At 26.6% G+C, this 23,918-nt stretch overlaps 1 protein-coding gene across 1 annotated transcript in view; it reads left to right on the top strand.

Annotated features, from left to right (window-relative positions):
• Positions 1 to 23,918, top strand: part of LOC111629467 (carbonic anhydrase-related protein 10-like) — an 83,176-nt gene that overhangs the window by 33,828 nt on the left and 25,430 nt on the right. Inside the window, exons 3-8 of the mRNA XM_023373386.1 lie at positions 7,733 to 7,869; positions 14,409 to 14,603; positions 15,099 to 15,200; positions 16,165 to 16,260; positions 22,726 to 22,920; positions 23,416 to 23,517. Of these exons, the coding sequence (XP_023229154.1) occupies positions 7,733 to 7,869; positions 14,409 to 14,603; positions 15,099 to 15,200; positions 16,165 to 16,260; positions 22,726 to 22,920; positions 23,416 to 23,517 (827 nt within the window). The remainder of the gene's footprint in view (positions 1 to 7,732; positions 7,870 to 14,408; positions 14,604 to 15,098; positions 15,201 to 16,164; positions 16,261 to 22,725; positions 22,921 to 23,415; positions 23,518 to 23,918) is intronic.

Below are 23,918 nucleotides of genomic sequence, written 5' to 3'. Positions count from 1 at the left end.
CCTGTTTCGTGATGTATTTTTATTGAAGAGAAACTTTTCGATATGCATTTGTCAATATATTTTATAACATTTATAAATTATGTTAGTCGTTTTTTTTTGTTCGCTTATAAACTTTTCTTCTATAGAAAGATTAATTTTATGTTGTTACTTTGACACTTTTTATAATTTATTTAACTTTGTAAACATCTACGTTATCTGTCGCAAAGCGATACGAACGAGAAACATCGCGTAGCTTAGCATACATAAATATTATTTTAACTGTTTTAATTGATTAAAATATTTTAAAATTTTATATTTTAAATTAATTTAAAAGCAGAAATCGCCTTTTTATTTATGTATTTCATATTTCTCGCGTGACGCGGCGCGATGCAATCCTTTGTTCGCTTTACTACGCGAGTAACGCGACTATATTTTTTTTTCTTCTTGTTGAAATTTACTAAATGAGCAATTAAATTTATTTAAAAATTAATATTGTCTTGAATAATTATTTGATTTATACATTTTTAATTAAAACTGTTTATTTTATTAATTTATTTTCTCGAACGTCATGCCAAGTCGTAATGCATAACTTGCATTAATGGTATGTTTTCTTAATCTTTAAAAAAAAAAAATTATATTTTTCTTATTCAGTTAGAAAAAGTAAGCTTTTAATATATATTTTTCCTACCTTTTTTCTTATAGTTTGCATTAAGATGGGATGAAATCATTTGACTTGTTGATAAACGAATTCATTTTTTACCTTAATTTATTTTGCATATGAAAGATGGGAATTAAATTGCAATACTTTAACAAATATATTTTAATATTTTTTTATTGGAATTCTTTTTATTTTATATATAAAAATAAGGTGTTTATTATTAGAGATCATGTAACAAATTAGCATGGTATGAGACTGTTGCATTGCGTGACACGAAGAAAAAAACAATAAAATCTTGATTAAAATATAAAATATTGATGTGATTGATATTGATTTTAGGAGGTTGTAAAACACGTAAATTCCATTTTTCTTCGATGCCTTTTCTAAAGGCGCGCTGCAAAGCGGCACTCGAACCCAAGATTTTTCTCGTATTTTATTAATAAATTAATATTACATCATAATTTTAATTAAAACATAAAATATTTCTTACTAAAGTGATGATATCTCCCGCTTTATTTCTTCAATTTTCTAATAAAATATTGCAAAATATTTAAGTAGAATCTCATGATTTTCTTTCATTAGTGAATAATTTATCACACAATTAAGGCACTAAAAAGTAAACGTTTTAGAAGTAAAACCACTTTATTATACCAATTCTATCGTTACATGGCTCAATTTTCTACACGAATCTCACTATAACGTACGATAATACAGTTATTTTTATTTAAAACACGAAAAAAAAGAAAGTACCTTATATTGATAGGCACTAGAGTAAAGAAAAAGATTCAAAAAATACGATAAACATCTTTCATTGCTGAGAGTTGTAGTCTCTTCTAGAAGATAACATCTCCTTGGAAGTGTGTAGGATTGTCTTTACAGTGGCACTTGCGCTTCTGTAACGTCCACTGACATTCAACGCTTGAACGAGATATGGCTTGCTGTTCGATAAGACAGTCACAACCTAAGATATATGAGAATCTGTACGTTATCGTTATCCAACGTTGATTTGTGTGGCAATGAGTTGAAGGATATTGTAGAAGATTGTCTCATCCAACCTGTTGGTCCAAAAAATCTCCTCCAGAAAAAAAAAGGGATTTCAGATAAGGGATGCAAACATTCATGATTTTAAAAGCTTCTTTCTTACTTTAAAATTATCTTAAGCTGAAAAAAGTACTCGTAAATATAAAATGTTTTTCCTTTTAAAGATAAAAAACAATTCGATTCCTACATAATCTTTATTTTTATTAAAATAAAACACAAAATAACTTTATTCCTATTGATCAATCTTCTTAAAAATTACTTTTTCTGAAAATTTCGTTTAACATTAAACCTAATTTTTTAAAATGGATTTTTATAATTTTGACGCTTAAAAATCGATTAGCGATATTAATTAAGTTTTTTTTTAATTGTCCTGATTATATTTATATAGTTCATAATTTACTTTAACTTTTTAAAAATTATGTTTATATACTTTGAAGTAGCGAAATGAGACAAAGATAAAGGATTTTGTTAGAGAAATGAATTAACTTCTTCCTTCTTAGCAAAAGATCGAAGAGAACGGATAATAATAATTAAAGTAATTATTTAAACTAGCTAATTATTTATTTAAATTGATGAGTTACAAGTATCTTACATCGTGCTTTATCGTAATTAATAAAATGAGGAGTTGTATTCCATAGAGAAAAATTACATATGAATCATTACTCCTTTTCAAATTGAATAGCAAAACATTTTAGTTTTATAGCGCTCGAAAGATGAATATTCAAATAAATGCTGCAGTTTTATAAGTTTATTTTACAAATCAACTGCAGAGTAGATTTTTTTTACCTACAAAAGATAAATCATCAAATATTAAAGTTGCAGAGCAATTGCTCTACATAAGATAACTCAACAAATGTTATAGCATTGTTGAATAGTTGTGCCATAAAAGAGAACTTAGCGAATGTTACAGCATTATAGAATATTTTATCTATGAAGAGAAATGAAAAAATGTCACAGTGTTGTAAAGTAGTTGCTACTCGGTAACTGTAGTGCTCTTCTGTAACACTATTCTATATATTCTCCTCTAGGAAAAAAATTTTTAAAGTATTCTGGCTGCACATTCTATCGATTAAAGTTAAGGTAGTGGTAATTAATTACTGGTGCCGAAACACACTTGATGTAAGATTGCGCTTTTAATACTCAAGTCTATTCAATTTGTCGCCTGTCTCTGCAAAGAAACGAATGATTTTCTTCCTTCTCTCTGGGATTTTGTGGCTTGTACGCTCTCATTCTCCCTTTCTGCAACACAAAACGGACAGGATACCTCGTGTAAACTTTAACTTTGTTCTATTGATTTAATTCGAAGTTTTAAATACAGTTTTAAAAAAAGGAATAATTAGAAATAATTTTCATTCGGTTTAAACAAAACTGTTGTGATGTTGAGAGAAAAGAAAAATATGCAAATAGCCTCTATTCATGAATCATTACTCTCAATGACTATCGTAATTAATGAATGTAGACGCGACAACTTTGTTTTTAGCTTTAACATTAATCAATTCTTTCATTACAACCTTTAAGAATTGTTGATTACTTATCAACAGTTAGTAACGAAACATCCAAAAAATAAATCGAATCCAACCGAATCTTACTGAATGAATTTTTTCAATTATTTTTATTATTTTTTTTCCGAGAAAAAATTTACTTCTAACTAATTGCTGTATATATAAATTGAGGAAAGAATTGTTTAGAGAACATGTTTAAAAAGTTTCCTTAATGTGATAATGTTCTTTATTGCTGAATGAACTTTGTGTTGCTGACTAGAGTTTTTTTTTTGTTTTCCTTCTTTCTTGTTTCTCCTCAGTATTTTTAAAGCATTATAGCTTTGGTGTTCGAGAAACATAAATGCAAAGATGCAAGTGTTTTCCCAGTTTAACGATTCTCCACTTTTCCCACAGGTATGCTGAAAGAACACTTTCTTTTATATTAAGCTAAAGTACGGCTCATGATTGGCATTTACTAGGAAACAGAAGCAAAGTTAACTACTGAAGTGTGACTACAAACCTCAGCAATTTCCAGTTGCGGTTTTAAATTTTCGCGATTTATCTTATAATTCAACATAAAAAAACAAACAATTATTATTAAGAAGTTTAAAAGAAAACAATTTCCAATGATTACAAAAAGTTTAAATCCATTCAATTTTTAGTTAAAAGCTTAAATAAAACGCTTGAATGATGATTGTAATGGTGGAAAGAAGTTAACTACTTTCGTTCATTCGTGAAATTTTCTTTACTTTTTTTTTTTAAAGTTTTCAATGAGAAAGAGTGGTAGGATTATTTCTGAATATCATACAGAAGTGTTATGGGATAGATCATGATTTTATTTCCTTCCACTGCTGACTCATCAAGTTTCTACATCTAGAAATGTACTACACTCTGCACGCAAGAATTCTGAAAATCTACTTCTAACCGAACAAAACATTGTGAAATATATTCTTTTAACTTTGATAATCATTATATTTAGCCATTCCAACCGAGAAACAATTCTTTTTTTTTTCCTCTATAAATTTTTATATTTAAAGTTTTCTCATTAGAGATATCTTTTGAAAGAAGCGAGTGAATTAGAATCGCAGCAATTCACTTAAAGGATAAAGAAAACTTAAAACTTTACTAATTATTTATGAGTTTAGTTTTACGAATTTGACTCGAATTAAAGAATTGGGAAATAAAATAAATAATAGAAACAGTTCGGGAATGTTTTTTATACAAGAGAAACAAAAACCTTCTCCATTATTCAATCATAGCGCTACAGATTAAATTTTTAGAGGACAAGTTCGCATTAGATCATGACAAATGTGTAAACATTTCAAAGTTTAAGAAAGAAAAAAAAAATGTATGGAGAAATTACTTCTAAGATTCAGAATAAAAAAAAAAGGGTAAAGTTATTGTTCTACTAGTAAAGGCAATCAATTGCATGGAAACTAATAGCGTGCTCAAGCGCACAAGTACTATTCATCCTGCTACAGGACATATATAAACGACAGAAACAATTTTGGATTCTGTTTTCAGACTCTTTTCAGTTACGATGGGTTCTGAGTAACGGTCAAACTACAATTAACTTCTACCCCTTCATTCATCTTTGCTCTACAACGACAGAGACTTTCGCTATCGATTGAAAGACAGATGTGGTGAATGTTTCGTCCCTCTCCGCACAATGGCGCTTCATTGTTTCAACACGTCATTAATAAAGAGCCGCGATCGTCACGTCACGAATACTATCTGTGATGTCACAGAGGGCGTGACCAACAAGGAGGAAGTGAGGAGTCATTGATTACGAATTTCCAATTGTCGTTCGTTTTGTCGACGATAGATGGCACTAGATGTAATTTCGGTACAAATTGCCTTTTTCTCCATCTCTTTCTTCTTGGTGTGTTGTATGTAGTAAATGAGAAAACATTAATTTAGAAAATTTATACATAAATTTTATTAAAATTATGTATATTTTGAATATAGTAAAATTGTTTAAACTTCATATTTACCTCGTTTAATGCTTCCTTTGTCTATGTATCTTTGTATTATAGATGTTCCTGCCTTATCTAGGTTTAGTACGCTCATTTACATGTAATTTACGGTAAACTCGTGTCTATGTTTACATAGCTTTGTGTTTCTCAAAATAATTTTCAATTTATATCCTAAGTTAATTTTATTTTAGTAAATTTAATTTTAAATGCATTTATAAATGACCTGTACGTTTAATTTTTTCCACAAAGCATAATATTTTTTTATATCTGAATATGTCGAAAATAAGTATTATCAGCTTATATTATATACAGCCGACTGCTTCTATACATTATATAAGTGTAAATCATTCTTGTAGAAAAATCACGTATATAACACAGATAATACCTAGTGTATAATGAGTACATACTATAATAATTGTAGTACAAGCATTGTTATTGCATTACATGAATGCTACCGTGTTTATCTTTGTAGCTACCTAATTTAGAATTTTCTTGTTTGTATGTATATGTTGCTACAAAATCCAAATATTATGTAGTACGTATATATGCATATGTATGCACGCATCACGCATTTAATATATATTAGAAAAGACGATAAAATAGAAATTTGGACACATTTTTCTGCAATATACAATCCAAATGATCTAAAAGAAATGATATAAAAGAAATAAAATAACAACTTTTATGTTTTTTAGTGTCATAGGCGATATAACGCGAAGCGAATAATTATGGTGGAAGTAACACGGTGAAGACAGTATACTTTTTTTGTTTAAAAAATCGACAGGATATTTAAATGATCCTATTTAATAATCCGAACATTTCGATTCACCTTTACGACTTAAGAAAATATTTATTTATGTAAATGATTAGTTTTGATCATTTTTTTATGTATCGTTTGAATAATCATCTCTCCCTTTCTCTTCTTTATTAAAGATTTATAAGCGACGATTGTAAAGGTTCAGAAATCTTTTTAATATTAAGTTTTTTAAGAATTTTACATGGCTCAGCTGTCGGATTTATGGATGATGTTTACTTAACCGATATGGCGAAGAATACTAATGAGATATAATATACCACATTTTGAATATATTTGTAATGGATTGTGTAAACTATAAGTAAACATAACTCTTATACGTTTATTCAACTTTGATGCCTTTTAAACGATATATTTTGTATTAAAAAGTACAAGCATTATTATGTTTTCCACATCAAATTTATGCTTGAAAATAGTAATTAAATGCTAAAGAATAACAATAATTATGCTGCGATACTTTTCTTTATTAAAGTTTTCCCTCTCCGAAAATTATCGTAATTATCTTCTTAATAAAAGTTGAATAGGTTTGTTAATCCTTCTCGCTACATTTTAACATTAATTATGTATTTTATAACTGCATAAATGCGTTACGGTCGACAGGAAATTTATATATAAAGTTTTAATGAAGGAAATTTAATAATTTTTTTTTATAATCTGTTAAGCGTATGTATAAACTGTATTAAAATTATTAAGTCCCTTATTAATTAGTATTAAATATTGCAGTAAATTTAACTTTTTAGTAGATCTTAGAGATTATTCTACCTGGAGTACGTTCTGTTTGTCTGTATGTTTTTGTACATTTTATATTCTTGTGAACGTGCTTATGTACACGAGTTATTTGTAATTGTATATACCTTGTAAATTCTTGCGTATAACTATTCATGTTATGTTATCTTTATATAAACTATACATTCTTACATACATATTTATGAAATGTTACTTCAGTATTTCTCAGTTATCTATGATTTCAAAATGATATATTATGCTCCTATATCACATGGCAATATTATTTTTTCTTTTACAGAGAGCATATATTTCATATTTTTATATAATATATATGATTTTATATACCTGAATCTATGAATTTACTACATCTGTAGCATGTGTAAGTGAATATACGTAAAAGTTTAAAGCTGATAACTTATTCAAATTGAAAAACAACCTCGTGTAAAACATTTTCTTAAAAAAACAAAGTTAATTTAAAAATATATGTCGTCTAAAAAGATCAAAAGTTAATTTAATTCTTATTAATGAATAAATAATGTTGTTTATGAGTTAAAATCTTAACTTCTTTAAAAATATTTAACTAATTACTTAAAGAAAAAGATCTATGTATACTGTAAGTATACGATAAAATATAGAAACACACGCCTAGAATATATAATAGCAAAAATAATATAAAAAAAAAAGTTTTTCAATATAATTTTAAAGTCATTAGTTTGTATAAAAAGTTTAGAAGTTTATAATTTATTTATTCATGAGAAAATGAATTTCTACATATTTTACTATAATTATTCATCATAATAGAATAATCCCAGAAGAATACTTTTGACAGATCATTTAAAAGAAACTACTGACGTGTTTATATTCTTACAAATTTTGCATAAATATCTAAATTAATATAAACTCGAGTTCATTAAAAAAATCTACATTTAGTAATTTTACGCTTGATAATAAATGTAAAATAATATATGAGAAATTTTTAAATTATTTTAAATTGTTGCAACTTATCTACTTTTTAATAAAAATTAAAAAAAAAATACAAAATTATTATTTTGTGTAGGTCCCGATTATTGGGGTTTACTTAATCCCGATTGGAGATTATGTAATAAAGGTCGACACCAATCTCCAGTAGATATTGATCCCAATATCTTATTACACGATCCTCATTTGAGAAGCTTGAAGATTGATAAAGTAAGGGTGAGTGCTTTATTTTTGTTAACATTATTCTGTTTTATCGCTACACTTTTTAATATACAAAATAAAATTATTCGAAATATTGTATTATGAACAATATTTATAGGTTATTTTTAAGAATTTTTATGCATTTTTATATCATATTTTATAAATTCTTAGTTTATTTCGTTTTAAATTGTTAAGTTACTTGTTTTCAATCTTTCAACGTCGGTCTGATTGTCTATTCAATGTTTATTTCTTTATATCTTTAATTTAAAACTATTAGATTATATTTCATCTGTTTCTTAAGTTATTTTATTGTTTAAATGGCATCTGTTTTATAATTTTGTTTCTTATACTTTGAATTATTTATTCAAATAATTGATGATACATAACAATTGAATTATTATATTAATTTTTATTAAAATTATATGTAAATTAAAGATTTTAGTCTATTTTTTTCAATATTTTCTAAGCCATTTTATAAGAAAACATTTTTCAAGATGTAAATTTGTAACCTTACATCGTGTACTGTACATCAATGTGAACTTCTAAGACGGTGCAAAGTAAAAAAAAATTGTTAAGACCTTATCAAATGGCATCATAAGGTGAACTTTTTAGATCTTAGCACGTGTTTAATATTAAAAAAAAGAAAGTTGTTAAGATCATAGCGAGTGGCATTATGTGGAAAATTAGTCTTAGCAAGCAACACAATGTGGAAAAATGATTAAGGTCACAGCGAGTGGCACTATGTGGAAAAATTAAGAGAAGTTAAACTTAATTACCCATTATTAATTATAATAAATAAATTTTTATATTTTTCATTACAAAAGCGGCAATAAAAATTTATACTGCTAGCCTTTAAGGATGTAATTATAATTTATTTTAAAATTTGCTATTACTAGATGATGTTTTTAAAATTATCATAATAAAGAATAGATATTTTGATCTCCTGTAACATTTTCTGATATTTATGTTTTAATATTTTAAAATAAACTTCTAATTTAGAAAAAATATTAATAATAATAATATTTTATCTTATATTTATCCGTTAGAGGAAAAGAAAATAAGATTACAAAGTTTATTTTGAAAAGTAGATACTGAAACAAAATATATTTGGAAAATTTGCAATATCTTGTTTATTTTTCAAATCAAAAATTTGCTTTGACATAATATAAAATTGCGAAAATGTCAAAAATAAAATAGAAATTTAAAGAATTTTAGTCCAGAATTAGATTAAAAATAACGAATATATTGGAATAAGATGACGAACCTGTTGAGGTTAGACGAAGAATCTATTGGGTAAGATAACGAAACTACTTGGGTAAGGTGACGATTTAAGAAAGTAAAATGTTTTCCAATAAATTTTCTTGCCTACAAATGTCACTTATAAATTGACGTCTGTCAATATAATCAGAATATAGTTCGAACCATCAATCAATGCAAGCAATAAAACACTGAATCTAGTTTTTTCGAAGATCTTTTTCTTTTATCTAGAACATACTTCAAGGAAATTATTACAATGATCATTTAATATCGAGTTTTCTATATTTTGGGTGTTATTATTAATATTTTTATTTATTTACTTCAAAAGATTTTCTGCATAGTTTATCGAGTCATTTAATAGTTTTTTTTATTCAATATATTCTGAATACAGCCCTCCTTTTAGGTTAACTTTTCGGATTGTTATATCGAAAATTTACGTTAAAATTAAAAAAAAAATGACAAAATAATGATGCTAATTTCATTTTAAGAGTTAAATATGTGAATATAAAAATAAATAAGTATAATAATTTTTAAAATATGCAATATTTTCTTCTTTCTATCGATTAAAATTTATTTCACTATATAATAAGTAAACGAGGGGAACACATTTGCACTATAAAATTGCTACTCTAGCTCATAAAAATAGAAGAAAATATTCATCGTCCTATTTACTTTCTTGTAAAAATCATTATTAAATAATATGATAAATAACTGAAGGATCATTAAAGCATGCAATTTGCAGTTTATCTCATAACACACGTAAATACAGATCTTTTACATTCTCATGTGTAAATTAATGAATTAACAAAAAATTTTATAATTAACAACGGTTTATTTATTACTTTTTCTCATCATCCTACAACGCTTTGCTTCATTATAAAGATCATCATTTAAAATTTCAGAGCTTCATTTAAACGTATATATAATGATTGTATACTGTGTTATCAGCATACAAATGTTATAGCGAATATAACAAATGTATAATGGAATTACCTTTATATATTATTTGATGTCTTTCACATGTTCACAAAGCTGTCAAATGCAAAATGGCTAAATGTTTCTATATTATCCTTCCTTCTCTATATATATTACAACCATAAATTGTTTCATTTAATCTTAATTGCTTAACTACAGTATTATCATTTTATGTTTTATAACTAATTTCTTCAATTTTTAAACAAATTTGTCGAAAGTTTTATCGATATATGTTCACGTTTGTAATTAATTTTAATGTAAACAAGATGTAAAAAAACGGAAGGTCGCTTCGTGGGCTTAATTTGTATTAAAAAGGTTGTAATTCTATGGATTATTATTGTTATAATCAAGTTTTAAATTGAGTTTCGTTACATTAAATTTAAACACATTTACTTCATAGTTTTTAAACTTTAGCATAAATTCATAAATTAATTATTAAGTATAAATAAACTATAAAATAATATTAAATAATATAAACATAATGTTCGCATTTTGTAGTGACTGCTTCATATATCTTTTCTAACTCTTTCATTGAAAAATATTGGATAATGCCTGAGAGATTCGTGAGCCTTTAGCTGAAAGAACAGTATTTTAATGGAAATAATTTTTTAAAAAGGACATAGAATTTTTCATATTGAATTAACTAATTTCGTGCAGTTGATAAAAATATAATATTAATTTTAAAAATCTAATTTTTAAATGCAATATTTTTCAGTAATTAAATCTAGGTTTTTCTAATCGTCCCTGTGATTCTTGTTCAGCACAAGACTAAACCAAAAAAGAAAAACCCAAAAAAGGAGGTCACTTTCTACTATGGACAAGTGTAGTTTCCATTTTGCAGATTAAATTCTACCTTCCCTGGAACGATTATTTTCATGCATTGTATCACATCCCCGTCATTGATATATCATGTTTCAGAACTGAAGTATATTTTTCGTTTCTGTCTTAAGAAACACTTACATTAATTATTGTCTGGTATAATTTAACAGCTTTTATATAAATGTAATTACTATATTAAATATATATAGGATAATTAGCATTATCAAATTAACATATCGCGTTTTGATGTTATAGATACTTCGTATCAATTTAAGAAATGGCTAACTATACACAACTGAGATTTTGTGCTATGAAAGATTAGTTTTTCACGCTTAAAAGAAAAAGAAAAGATTAGAAACGTGCTAAAAGACTTACTTCAATTACTTCAATGCATTTTCTCCCTCCACCTGAGAGACTTCTGTCTTGAATACAATGACTTTTCCTCTTCCAACACCAACAGGGAATGATCCATTTCATCATTTTTGCAACAGGAGTTTGTTATTTGTCGAATCCTATTACCCTTTGCTCCTTTCATCATCAAGAGACTACATGCCGCAGGGGTCATCCACGACCTATAGGACTCCCATAACCTTATGATATTGAAGATCTTCCTGTCATAACCTGCTGCTTAAGTTCACGTATGCTTCATTATCGAAGAAAGAAACTAGATAAAACATTTCATAATCAAAATTCTAGCAAAATTTTAAATAAATTACATAGCTTAATGGATGTTTCATTGGCTTGTTAGAAGTGCCATAATGTAAAAACAAAAAAAAAAAAAAAAGCTAGAAAGTAAGAACTTTATTCATTTATTTTTCCTTTCAATTGAGTTTTTCATCTCATAAGTAAGTATATTCCATCTGTACTTATCTAATGAACAAGTAACAGAAACGGTTTCAAATTTATTGAATTCGTTTTCACTTCTTTCGATTGTAATTCTAACAGAAAAGAAATAGAGTTAAAGCAAGAAAGAAATAAAAAAAAGCGACATAGTCAAGGAAATTATTCCTATCAGAAACAGTTAATTTTCCCATCACTACAATTACTTTTCTCACACCTGTATCTAAATGTAAATTCCTTAGTGACGAAAGTAATTTTCTGCATAAGATTGTGTAATTCGATTTCTCTCTCTTAAAAAGTAAAACTAGAGCTGCTGATGCGATGCAAACCTTAAAATCGTTGGATGTGTTTCTCGTTCAATAATTCATGAAAATAAGCAACAGTTTTGACTTAAGGGCTCTTTTCTAAATATAAAAAACAACAACAACACGCATTTTAATGGAATTTAATGTATAAAAAATGTACATATATATATATATTTATAAAGTCGAAACCGTAGATAATGCGCACCAAATCTGTTACCTCTTATAGAAGTAAAGCACACTCGAGTAGTCCATTAACCAAACTCATTAGCTTAGAGAAAAGCATTCAATCGTTTTGCATTATCTGGGTCATTTCTTCCATGATAAGACATCCATAATCTATTAGAAATGTGTGGCAATTGCTGTAATTTAAGCAATCCTTTCTCGTGATGTATCGCCCATCGAAAAATCATAATAATTAATTATTTTCTTTAGTTATCGTGTGCAGATAATTATAAATCCGTGTGAAAATGACCTTTTGCCGAATTAATTTTATTCTTAGAAAAGATTTATTATGATTGAAATCGTCCAAATGTATAAATGCGAAACGTTAAGATGTCGAATAATATCGATTTTAATAATTATTTTATTATTATTTTTTTAATTAAATTTGTTTTATTATTCCAATTTTGTGCGAATTATTTCTTTATGAATTGTCCAATTCGTGTGTAAATTTTATTTATTTATTTATTTACTTTTTAAATAAAATATTTACATTGTTTTATTTTTAAAATTTAATTTATTTTTGTTTATACTAAAATTCGTGTTAAAAATTTAAGTATATATATTTAAAAAAAAAAACATTTGTAAAAAAGTAAAATTAATTCGAAATTTTATGAAATTTTTTAAGCTTTAAGAATTTTAATTGAAAATTTATCTTATTTCAATATTTAAATAGAAATAATTCGAGAAAAATTGTAAAAGGTAATTTTATTTGAATTTCTAATTTAAAAGTTTAAACAAATTATATTTAAGTTTTCAATTTAAATTTATGTTGAATTTATTATATTTATTTTGTTTTATTAATAAATAAAATAGCGTGAATTTTTAAGAAATTGGTTTAAAATTATAATAAGCAACTTATTACATTCAATTATATAAATTTCAAATTTGATAAAAATCAATAAAATTTTCGTAAAATTTCAAGAATTTTGACACGAATTTGTTAATGGATTCGAACGAAAATTCAAGGAAAATTTAGAAAGAAATTTAAGGAAAATTTAGAAAGAAATTCAAGGAAATTTTAGAAAGAAATTCAAGGAAATTTTAGAAAGAAATTCAAAGAAAATTTAGAAAGAAATTCAAGGAAATTTTAGAAATAAATTCGAGAAAATTAATTTTTTCTAAAATAATTGAGTGTTAGTTGAATTAATTTTTATTTTTGAAAAATTGAATTTATGTAAAAATTTTCACGAATGAAAACCTTTTCGTACGCTTATCATCGATTATATCAATTTGTCATTCGCCTGGTATATTTGTGATTGTAGGTAATGATTTTTCTAGGAGTTTTTTTAACATCTCATGAGAATAGAAAATTGCTTCTGTTGGGTTCTAGAAAAATAAATTTCCAGGTTATAAATCGTATAAACGAAAATTGGATTTAAGGTCTAAAGTTGAAGTCATCTAGTATTTTGGCGCTTATATTAAATTTTTTTTTATCTATTTTTCTTGCTTTTGTAAATAATTTGTGGTCTGTTGGTTCCATTTTCTCTACAAGTAGTTATTTTTTGATTGAAAATATATTATGCTTTTAACCTTTATTCTAGACATTTAATTTTCTGATGCCTAAAGATAGTGGCAAACAAATGAGTTGGATTTTTTTGTTTTGCTGGGGGAAGAAGAATAAAAAATTGGTTTTGGGTATTTTGTCAGTAATTTATCTTTTTTACGCGTGTTTTCTACATCATATCTAGTTTATATGGGAAAAATATTGATTTTTTTGATAGAAATCGTTGTCAGGATTTCGAATAAAATGTGCTTTTCGAGATATACTGAGATGGAGAGAGTACGTTTGTATGTATATCAGTATGCGTTGATAGTAAATCTGTGCTTGGGTTTCTATAGAAATAATCTATAACTACTTAAAACTATTAACAAATATTAAAATTATAACTAAAGATCAGCGATAACATAAATTCTTTAGAATTACATGGTGATATTCAACAATGCTCAAGTTTTTAACGTTTTTCTCCCCTTCTTTTCCTCTGCTCAAAAAAACAAGATGGAAGAAAATGTATGGTACAGAAAGTATATTAAATTTTTTTCTTTTTGTTGTTGTATTCTTTTAAAAAATGGTTTTTTTGTTAGAAATTTATGTTATTGTTACCAGACGTGAAATCCTTTTCCGAAATTCTTATTTAGGTGAGTGGTGTTGTTACTAATACGGGACACGGAGTGGTATTCCGCATCACATCCAGTAAACCAGGCGAAACGGTTAACATTACGGGAGGACCACTCTCGTACAGGTATCGCCTTCACGAGATTTACCTGCATTTCGGACGTACTGACGATAGAGGGTCGGAACATACTGTTGCAGGTAATACCTTTCCAGCAGAGGTAAGAAAAGCCGTTTCCTAAACTGCTTAGATTATATTATTTACGCTAATGTGCGATTAAGGTAAATGTTTAACACTTTCTTATAAGTGAATGGCGACGAGTCTTTAATGGACTCACATATTGGGTACTGAGACAATAAAGTACAATCCCATGATATTCAACTTTGCTACTAGATGCTACAATTCACGTTAATAGGTGGTTACTTTAGCTAACGTAAAGTCTCATGTCCTGCAATTAGGAAGGAACGTGTGACACGCTCGACAACTTTTCTTCGAGATCAATAGTCGAGACCAAAGGTTTCGTACTCAATACCAAACTTCTTCTAACTTGATAATCATTTTTACCACATCGGGATCGTTATCAAATTATTAAAACTTAACCATAAATAGTTTTAATGAATTATATAATATTTACTCTTTCGTCATTTTTCTAAGCTTTTATCTTAAGTAAATGGACCGATGAAACATAAAGTGGATTGATAATGGTTCTTTTCAGCTTCAGATCTACGGTTACAATTCAGATCTGTATCCAAACATCACAGAAGCATTCACTCTTCACAGAAGCCATAGTATCGTAGGCGTGGCTGTACTTTTACAGGTAAGTATGTTTGTATAGCTACTATACATTAGATAATGGTCATTTGGACTCTTTATCGGTTAAATTTTGCTCTTAAATCAATTATTTTTAATGTTATGTAAACATTTTTGCGTGGAAACAATTTTAGGAGTCGAGAAAATAACATTTTTCTTTAAAAAATGCATTGTTGTTTGACACCAATATGTCATTAAATAAAAACTGACAGAAACATGTTCAGAATATAATTGCGAGTTTTCTTATCTTGACAAACATATTTATTCATGTTTGCATTAAATGGTGTTTCTCAACCTTTCAGCTTATTGAAAATCGTGGCATTATCTAAAAATATCATTCGCCATTCTCCTGGGATTCGCGACTCACTAATTACAAAACATTATCATCAAATTAAGAATAAGTACAATGCCAAATAGTAGAAATGCCCAATATTTGAGAAACGTTTGACGGTTTTTTAAACTATAAAAATGTTATAATTTTATTTACGAGAAAATAAAACAATTTATAAGTTGGTGGCTTGCAACATAATAAAATAAGAACGTTATAAATTATATAAAATAACCACAGACCCGAATAATTAAAGATAAATAAATAAATATTCAATAAATATAAACAATACAAAAATGACTTAAATGTAATAAAAACGAATAAAGAATTCACAACACAAATAAAAAAAATAAGTTAAATATATTTATTGGAGTAAATAGCCTTCAGGAAACTTCATTCTATAATTAATTGATATCTGTACTAATATAGATGTTAAATCAGTTATTCTTTATTTTTTAATATTATAAGGTTGTTCTTATTGAAGAATTGCGTGAGAGCTCTACAACTCAACTTCAACGTTGGGTCATCTCTTTCTCAATGGGCATTTCTCCTGATGATTTTTTTTTTATCTAACAATGTTTTTTTTTATCGCGTAAAGACAATATATCATTACTTTCATTCATGCAAATTATTATTATTTCAGCTTGGCGAAATTTCCAATGCGGAATTAAGAGTTTTAACAAGTCAACTACATAGAATTATATATAGAGGTACGTGTAGATTCTTTTTTAATATATTTATTTATTAAAAAAAACTTTAAGATATAAAACATTGATTCTATTATTGTGTTATCTGGAAGAATCAAAATATTATCAAAAATTGGAGTTTGGATGTAACGACTTTTTAAAAAATGAGGTGTGATATTCAACAATTGTACTACAAGGAGAAGGAAGAAAGAAATGTAACCTATACATTTACGGTCAATTTGATGTGACCAAAACATATAAGAGTTACAGTAGTAAGAAAATAAAAATAAAAATTTATTTCTGCTTCGATGCAATTTCAAAGCTATTTACTAAAAATACTCGGATATCGAACAGAGCTTCAATAGAAAAACAAAGTATGATAAGAGGTGGAAAGGTGTTATTTTGTAGACACTCAAAAACCTCCTCCTCAACCAACAATCATCGGAATGAGAGGGTTCGAGTCTTATGAGGTCTATCGAGAGAAATGCCATCTGGAGATAAAAACAAGAATTGCATCGATAAAACAGAAACAACGAACAAAAACATCTTACAACTCTGTAATATTTATAATTTTCTTTTGACAAAAAGAAAAAAAACCATTATCTCGTCAGGAAATCACACAAATTTTATTTCGTTAAAAAAAAATACTTATTAAAAATTGTTGTAAAAGTTTACAAGACAAAAATATTTTAACATTCTCGTGACGAAAGGCTATTTGCTTTCCCTTTTTTTTTTCTTCTTTTTTATTTTTTGCTCCGCACGCGTGACAGTCTTCAACCGCAATATACTTCGTCACGCTGATCACGAATTTCATTTTGTGAAGAAGATAAACAATATTGATGACCAGAATAAAATATTCAATGCTTAAGATTTGGTTAGAGTAATATGTACTTTATATATTTATATATAAACATTTACTTTTTTTTTTTNTTAATATTTTAAAATAAACTTCTAATTTAGAAAAAATATTAATAATAATAATATTTTATCTTATATTTATCCGTTAGAGGAAAAGAAAATAAGATTACAAAGTTTATTTTGAAAAGTAGATACTGAAACAAAATATATTTGGAAAATTTGCAATATCTTGTTTATTTTTCAAATCAAAAATTTGCTTTGACATAATATAAAATTGCGAAAATGTCAAAAATAAAATAGAAATTTAAAGAATTTTAGTCCAGAATTAGATTAAAAATAACGAATATATTGGAATAAGATGACGAACCTGTTGAGGTTAGACGAAGAATCTATTGAGTAAGATAACGAAACTACTTGGGTAAGGTGACGATTTAAGAAAGTAAAATGTTTTCCAATAAATTTTCTTGCCTACAAATGTCACTTATAAATTGACGTCTGTCAATATAATCAGAATATAGTTCGAACCATCAATCAATGCAAGCAATAAAACACTGAATCTAGTTTTTTTCGAAGATCTTTTTCTTTTATCTAGAACATACTTCAAGGAAATTATTACAATGATCATTTAATATCGAGTTTTATATATTTTGGGTGTTATTATTAATATTTTCATTTATTTACTTCAAAAGATTTTCTGCATAGTTTATCGAGTCATTTAATAGTTTTTTATTCAATATATTCTGAATACAGCCCTCTTTTTAGGTTAAATTTTCGGATTGTTATATCGAAGATTTACGTTAAAATTTAAAAAAAAATGACAAAATAATGATGCTAATTTCATTTTAAGAGTTAAATATGTGAATATAAAAATAAATAAGTATAATAATTTTTAAAATATGCAATATATTTTCTTCTTTCTATCGATTAAAATTTATTTCACTATATAATAAGTAAACGAGGGGAACACATTTGCACTATAAAATTGCTACTCTAGCTCATAAAAATAGAAGAAAATATTCATCGTCCTATTTACTTTCTTGTAAAAATCATTATTAAATAATATGATAAATAACTGAAGGATCATTAAAGCATGCAATTTGCAGTTTATCTCATAACACACGTAAATACAGATCTTTTACATTCTCATGTGTAAATTAATGAATTAACAAAAAATTTTATAATTAACAACGGTTTATTTATTACTTTTTCTCATCATCCTACAACGCTTTGCTTCATTATAAAGATCATCATTTAAAATTTCAGAGCTTCATTTAAACGTATATATAATGATTGTATACTGTGTTATCAGCATACAAATGTTATAGCGAATATAACAAATGTATAATGGAATTACCTTTATATATTATTTGATGTCTTTCACATGTTCACAAAGCTGTCAAATGCAAAATGGCTAAATGTTTCTATATTATCCTTCCTTCTCTATATATATTACAACCATAAATTGTTTCATTTAATCTTAATTGCTTAACTACAGTATTATCATTTTATGTTTTATAACTAATTTCTTCAATTTTTAAACAAATTTGTCGAAAGTTTTATCGATATATGTTCACGTTTGTAATTAATTTTAATGTAAACAAGATGTAAAAAAACGGAAGGTCGCTTCGTGGGCTTAATTTGTATTAAAAAGGTTGTAATTCTATGGATTATTATTGTTATAATCAAGTTTTAAATTGAGTTTCGTTACATTAAATTTAAACACATTTACTTCATAGTTTTTAAACTTTAGCATAAATTCATAAATTAATTATTAAGTATAAATAAACTATAAAATAATATTAAATAATATAAACATAATGTTCGCATTTTGTAGTGACTGCTTCATATATCTTTTCTAACTCTTTCGTTGAAAAATATTGGATAATGCCTGAGAGATTCGTGAGCCTTTAGCTGAAAGAACAGTATTTTAATGGAAATAATTTTTTAAAAAGGACATAGAATTTTTCATATTGAATTAACTAATTTCGTGCAGTTGATAAAAATATAATATTAATTTTAAAAATCTAATTTTTAAATGCAATATTTTTCAGTAATTAAATCTAGGTTTTTCTAATCGTCCCTGTGATTCTTGTTCAGCACAAGACTAAACCAAAAAAGAAAAACCCAAAAAAGGAGGTCACTTTCTACTATGGACAAGTGTAGTTTCCATTTTGCAGATTAAATTCTACCTTCCCTGGAACGATTATTTTCATGCATTGTATCACATCCCCGTCATTGATATATCATGTTTCAGAACTGAAGTATATTTTTCGTTTCTGTCTTAAGAAACACTTACATTAATTATTGTCTGGTATAATTTAACAGCTTTTATATAAATGTAATTACTATATTAAATATATATAGGATAATTAGCATTATCAAATTAACATATCGCGTTTTGATGTTATAGATACTTCGTATCAATTTAAGAAATGGCTAACTATACACAACTGAGATTTTGTGCTATGAAAGATTAGTTTTTCACGCTTAAAAGAAAAAGAAAAGATTAGAAACGTGCTAAAAGACTTACTTCAATTACTTCAATGCATTTTCTCCCTCCACCTGAGAGACTTCTGTCTTGAATACAATGACTTTTCCTCTTCCAACACCAACAGGGAATGATCCATTTCATCATTTTTGCAACAGGAGTTTGTTATTTGTCGAATCCTATTACCCTTTGCTCCTTTCATCATCAAGAGACTACATGCCGCAGGGGTCATCCACGACCTATAGGACTCCCATAACCTTATGATATTGAAGATCTTCCTGTCATAACCTGCTGCTTAAGTTCACGTATGCTTCATTATCGAAGAAAGAAACTAGATAAAACATTTCATAATCAAAATTCTAGCAAAATTTTAAATAAATTACATAGCTTAATGGATGTTTCATTGGCTTGTTAGAAGTGCCATAATGTAAAAACAAAAAAAAAAATAAGCTAGAAAGTAAGAACTTTATTCATTTATTTTTCCTTTCAATTGAGTTTTTCATCTCATAAGTAAGTATATTCCATCTGTACTTATCTAATGAACAAGTAACAGAAACGGTTTCAAATTTATTGAATTCGTTTTCACTTCTTTCGATTGTAATTCTAACAGAAAAGAAATAGAGTTAAAGCAAGAAAGAAATAAAAAAAAGCGACATAGTCAAGGAAATTATTCCTATCAGAAACAGTTAATTTTCCCATCACTACAATTACTTTTCTCACACCTGTATCTAAATGTAAATTCCTTAGTGACGAAAGTAATTTTCTGCATAAGATTGTGTAATTCGATTTCTCTCTCTTAAAAAGTAAAACTAGAGCTGCTGATGCGATGCAAACCTTAAAATCGTTGGATGTGTTTCTCGTTCAATAATTCATGAAAATAAGCAACAGTTTTGACTTAAGGGCTCTTTTCTAAATATAAAAAACAACAACAACACGCATTTTAATGGAATTTAATGTATAAAAAATGTACATATATATATATATTTATAAAGTCGAAACCGTAGATAATGCGCACCAAATCTGTTACCTCTTATAGAAGTAAAGCACACTCGAGTAGTCCATTAACCAAACTCATTAGCTTAGAGAAAAGCATTCAATCGTTTTGCATTATCTGGGTCATTTCTTCCATGATAAGACATCCATAATCTATTAGAAATGTGTGGCAATTGCTGTAATTTAAGCAATCCTTTCTCGTGATGTATCGCCCATCGAAAAATCATAATAATTAATTATTTTCTTTAGTTATCGTGTGCAGATAATTATAAATCCGTGTGAAAATGACCTTTTGCCGAATTAATTTTATTCTTAGAAAAGATTTATTATGATTGAAATCGTCCAAATGTATAAATGCGAAACGTTAAGATGTCGAATAATATCGATTTTAATAATTATTTTATTATTATTTTTTTAATTAAATTTGTTTTATTATTCCAATTTTGTGCGAATTATTTCTTTATGAATTGTCCAATTCGTGTGTAAATTTTATTTATTTATTTATTTACTTTTTAAATAAAATATTTACATTGTTTTATTTTTAAAATTTAATTTATTTTTGTTTATACTAAAATTCGTGTTAAAAATTTAAGTATATATATTTAAAAAAAAAAACATTTGTAAAAAAGTAAAATTAATTCGAAATTTTATGAAATTTTTTAAGCTTTAAGAATTTTAATTGAAAATTTATCTTATTTCAATATTTAAATAGAAATAATTCGAGAAAAATTGTAAAAGGTAATTTTATTTGAATTTCTAATTTAAAAGTTTAAACAAATTATATTTAAGTTTTCAATTTAAATTTATGTTGAATTTATTATTATATTTATTTTGTTTTATTAATAAATAAAATAGCGTGAATTTTTAAGAAATTGGTTTAAAATTATAATAAGCAACTTATTACATTCAATTATATAAATTTCAAATTTGATAAAAATCAATAAAATTTTCGTAAAATTTCAAGAATTTTGACACGAATTTGTTAATGGATTCGAACGAAAATTCAAGGAAAATTTAGAAAGAAATTTAAGGAAAATTTAGAAAGAAATTCAAGGAAATTTTAGAAAGAAATTCAAGGAAATTTTAGAAAGAAATTCAAAGAAAATTTAGAAAGAAATTCAAGGAAATTTTAGAAATAAATTCGAGAAAATTAATTTTTTCTAAAATAATTGAGTGTTAGTTGAATTAATTTTTATTTTTGAAAAATTGAATTTATGTAAAAATTTTCACGAATGAAAACCTTTTCGTACGCTTATCATCGATTATATCAATTTGTCATTCGCCTGGTATATTTGTGATTGTAGGTAATGATTTTTCTAGGAGTTTTTTTAACATCTCATGAGAATAGAAAATTGCTTCTGTTGGGTTCTAGAAAAATAAATTTCCAGGTTATAAATCGTATAAACGAAAATTGGATTTAACGGTCTAAAGTTGAAGTCATCTAGTATTTTGGCGCTTATATTAAATTTTTTTTTATCTATTTTTCTTGCTTTTGTAAATAATTTGTGGTCTGTTGGTTCCATTTTCTCTACAAGTAGTTATTTTTTGATTGAAAATATATTATGCTTTTAACCTTTATTCTAGACATTTAATTTTCTGATGCCTAAAGATAGTGGCAAACAAATGAGTTGGATTTTTTTGTTTTGCTGGGGGAAGAAGAATAAAAAATTGGTTTTGGGTATTTTGTCAGTAATTTATCTTTTTTACGCGTGTTTTCTACATCATATCTAGTTTATATGGGAAAAATATTGATTTTTTTGATAGAAATCGTTGTCAGGATTTCGAATAAAATGTGCTTTTCGAGATATACTGAGATGGAGAGAGTACGTTTGTATGTATATCAGTATGCGTTGATAGTAAATCTGTGCTTGGGTTTCTATAGAAATAATCTATAACTACTTAAAACTATTAACAAATATTAAAATTATAATTAAAGATCAGCGATAACATAAATTCTTAAGAATTACATGGTGATATTCAACAATGCTCAAGTTTTTAACGTTTTTCTCCCCTTCTTTTCCTCTGCTCAAAAAAACAAGATGGAAGAAAATGTATGGTACAGAAAGTATATTAAATTTTTTTCTTTTTGTTGTTGTATTCTTTTAAAAAATGGTTTTTTTGTTAGAAATTTATGTTATTGTTACCAGACGTGAAATCCTTTTCCGAAATTCTTATTTAGGTGAGTGGTGTTGTTACTAATACGGGACACGGAGTGGTATTCCGCATCACATCCAGTAAACCAGGCGAAACGGTTAACATTACGGGAGGACCACTCTCGTACAGGTATCGCCTTCACGAGATTTACCTGCATTTCGGTCGTACTGACGATAGAGGGTCGGAACATACTGTTGCAGGTAATACCTTTCCAGCAGAGGTAAGAAAAGCCGTTTCCTAAACTGCTTAGATTATATTATTTACGCTAATGTGCGATTAAGGTAAATGTTTAACACTTTCTTATAAGTGAATGGCGACGAGTCTTTAATGGACTCACATATTGGGTACTGAGACAATAAAGTACAATCCCATGATATTCAACTTTGCTACTAGATGCTACAATTCACGTTAATAGGTGGTTACTTTAGCTAACGTAAAGTCTCATGTCCTGCAATTAGGAAGGAACGTGTGACACGCTCGACAACTTTTCTTCGAGATCAATAGTCGAGACCAAAGGTTTCGTACTCAATACCAAACTTCTTCTAACTTGATAATCATTTTTACCACATCGGGATCGTTATCAAATTATTAAAACTTAACCATAAATAGTTTTAATGAATTATATAATATTTACTCTTTCGTCATTTTTCTAAGCTTTTATCTTAAGTAAATGGACCGATGAAACATAAAGTGGATTGATAATGGTTCTTTTCAGCTTCAGATCTACGGTTACAATTCAGATCTGTATCCAAACATCACAGAAGCATTCACTCTTCACAGAAGCCATAGTATCGTAGGCGTGGCTGTACTTTTACAGGTAAGTATGTTTGTATAGCTACTATACATTAGATAATGGTCATTTGGACTCTTTATCGGTTAAATTTTGCTCTTAAATCAATTATTTTTAATGTTATGTAAACATTTTTGCGTGGAAACAATTTTAGGAGTCGAGAAAATAACATTTTTCTTTAAAAAATGCATTGTTGTTTGACACCAATATGTCATTAAATAAAAACTGACAGAAACATGTTCAGAATATAATTGCGAGTTTTCTTATCTTGACAAACATATTTATTCATGTTTGCATTAAATGGTGTTTCTCAACCTTTCAGCTTATTGAAAATCGTGGCATTATCTAAAAATATCATTCGCCATTCTCCTGGGATTCGCGACTCACTAATTACAAAACATTATCATCAAATTAAGAATAAGTACAAT

This window comes from Centruroides sculpturatus, unplaced genomic scaffold, assembly GCF_000671375.1.
Source record: "Centruroides sculpturatus isolate CEXI.00-Female unplaced genomic scaffold, Cexi_2.0 scaffold85, whole genome shotgun sequence".
NCBI classification, from domain to species: Eukaryota; Metazoa; Arthropoda; class Arachnida; order Scorpiones; family Buthidae; genus Centruroides; species Centruroides sculpturatus.
The sequence above is the reverse complement of the archived record's forward strand: the minus strand, read 5'-3'. Positions and strand labels throughout refer to the sequence as shown.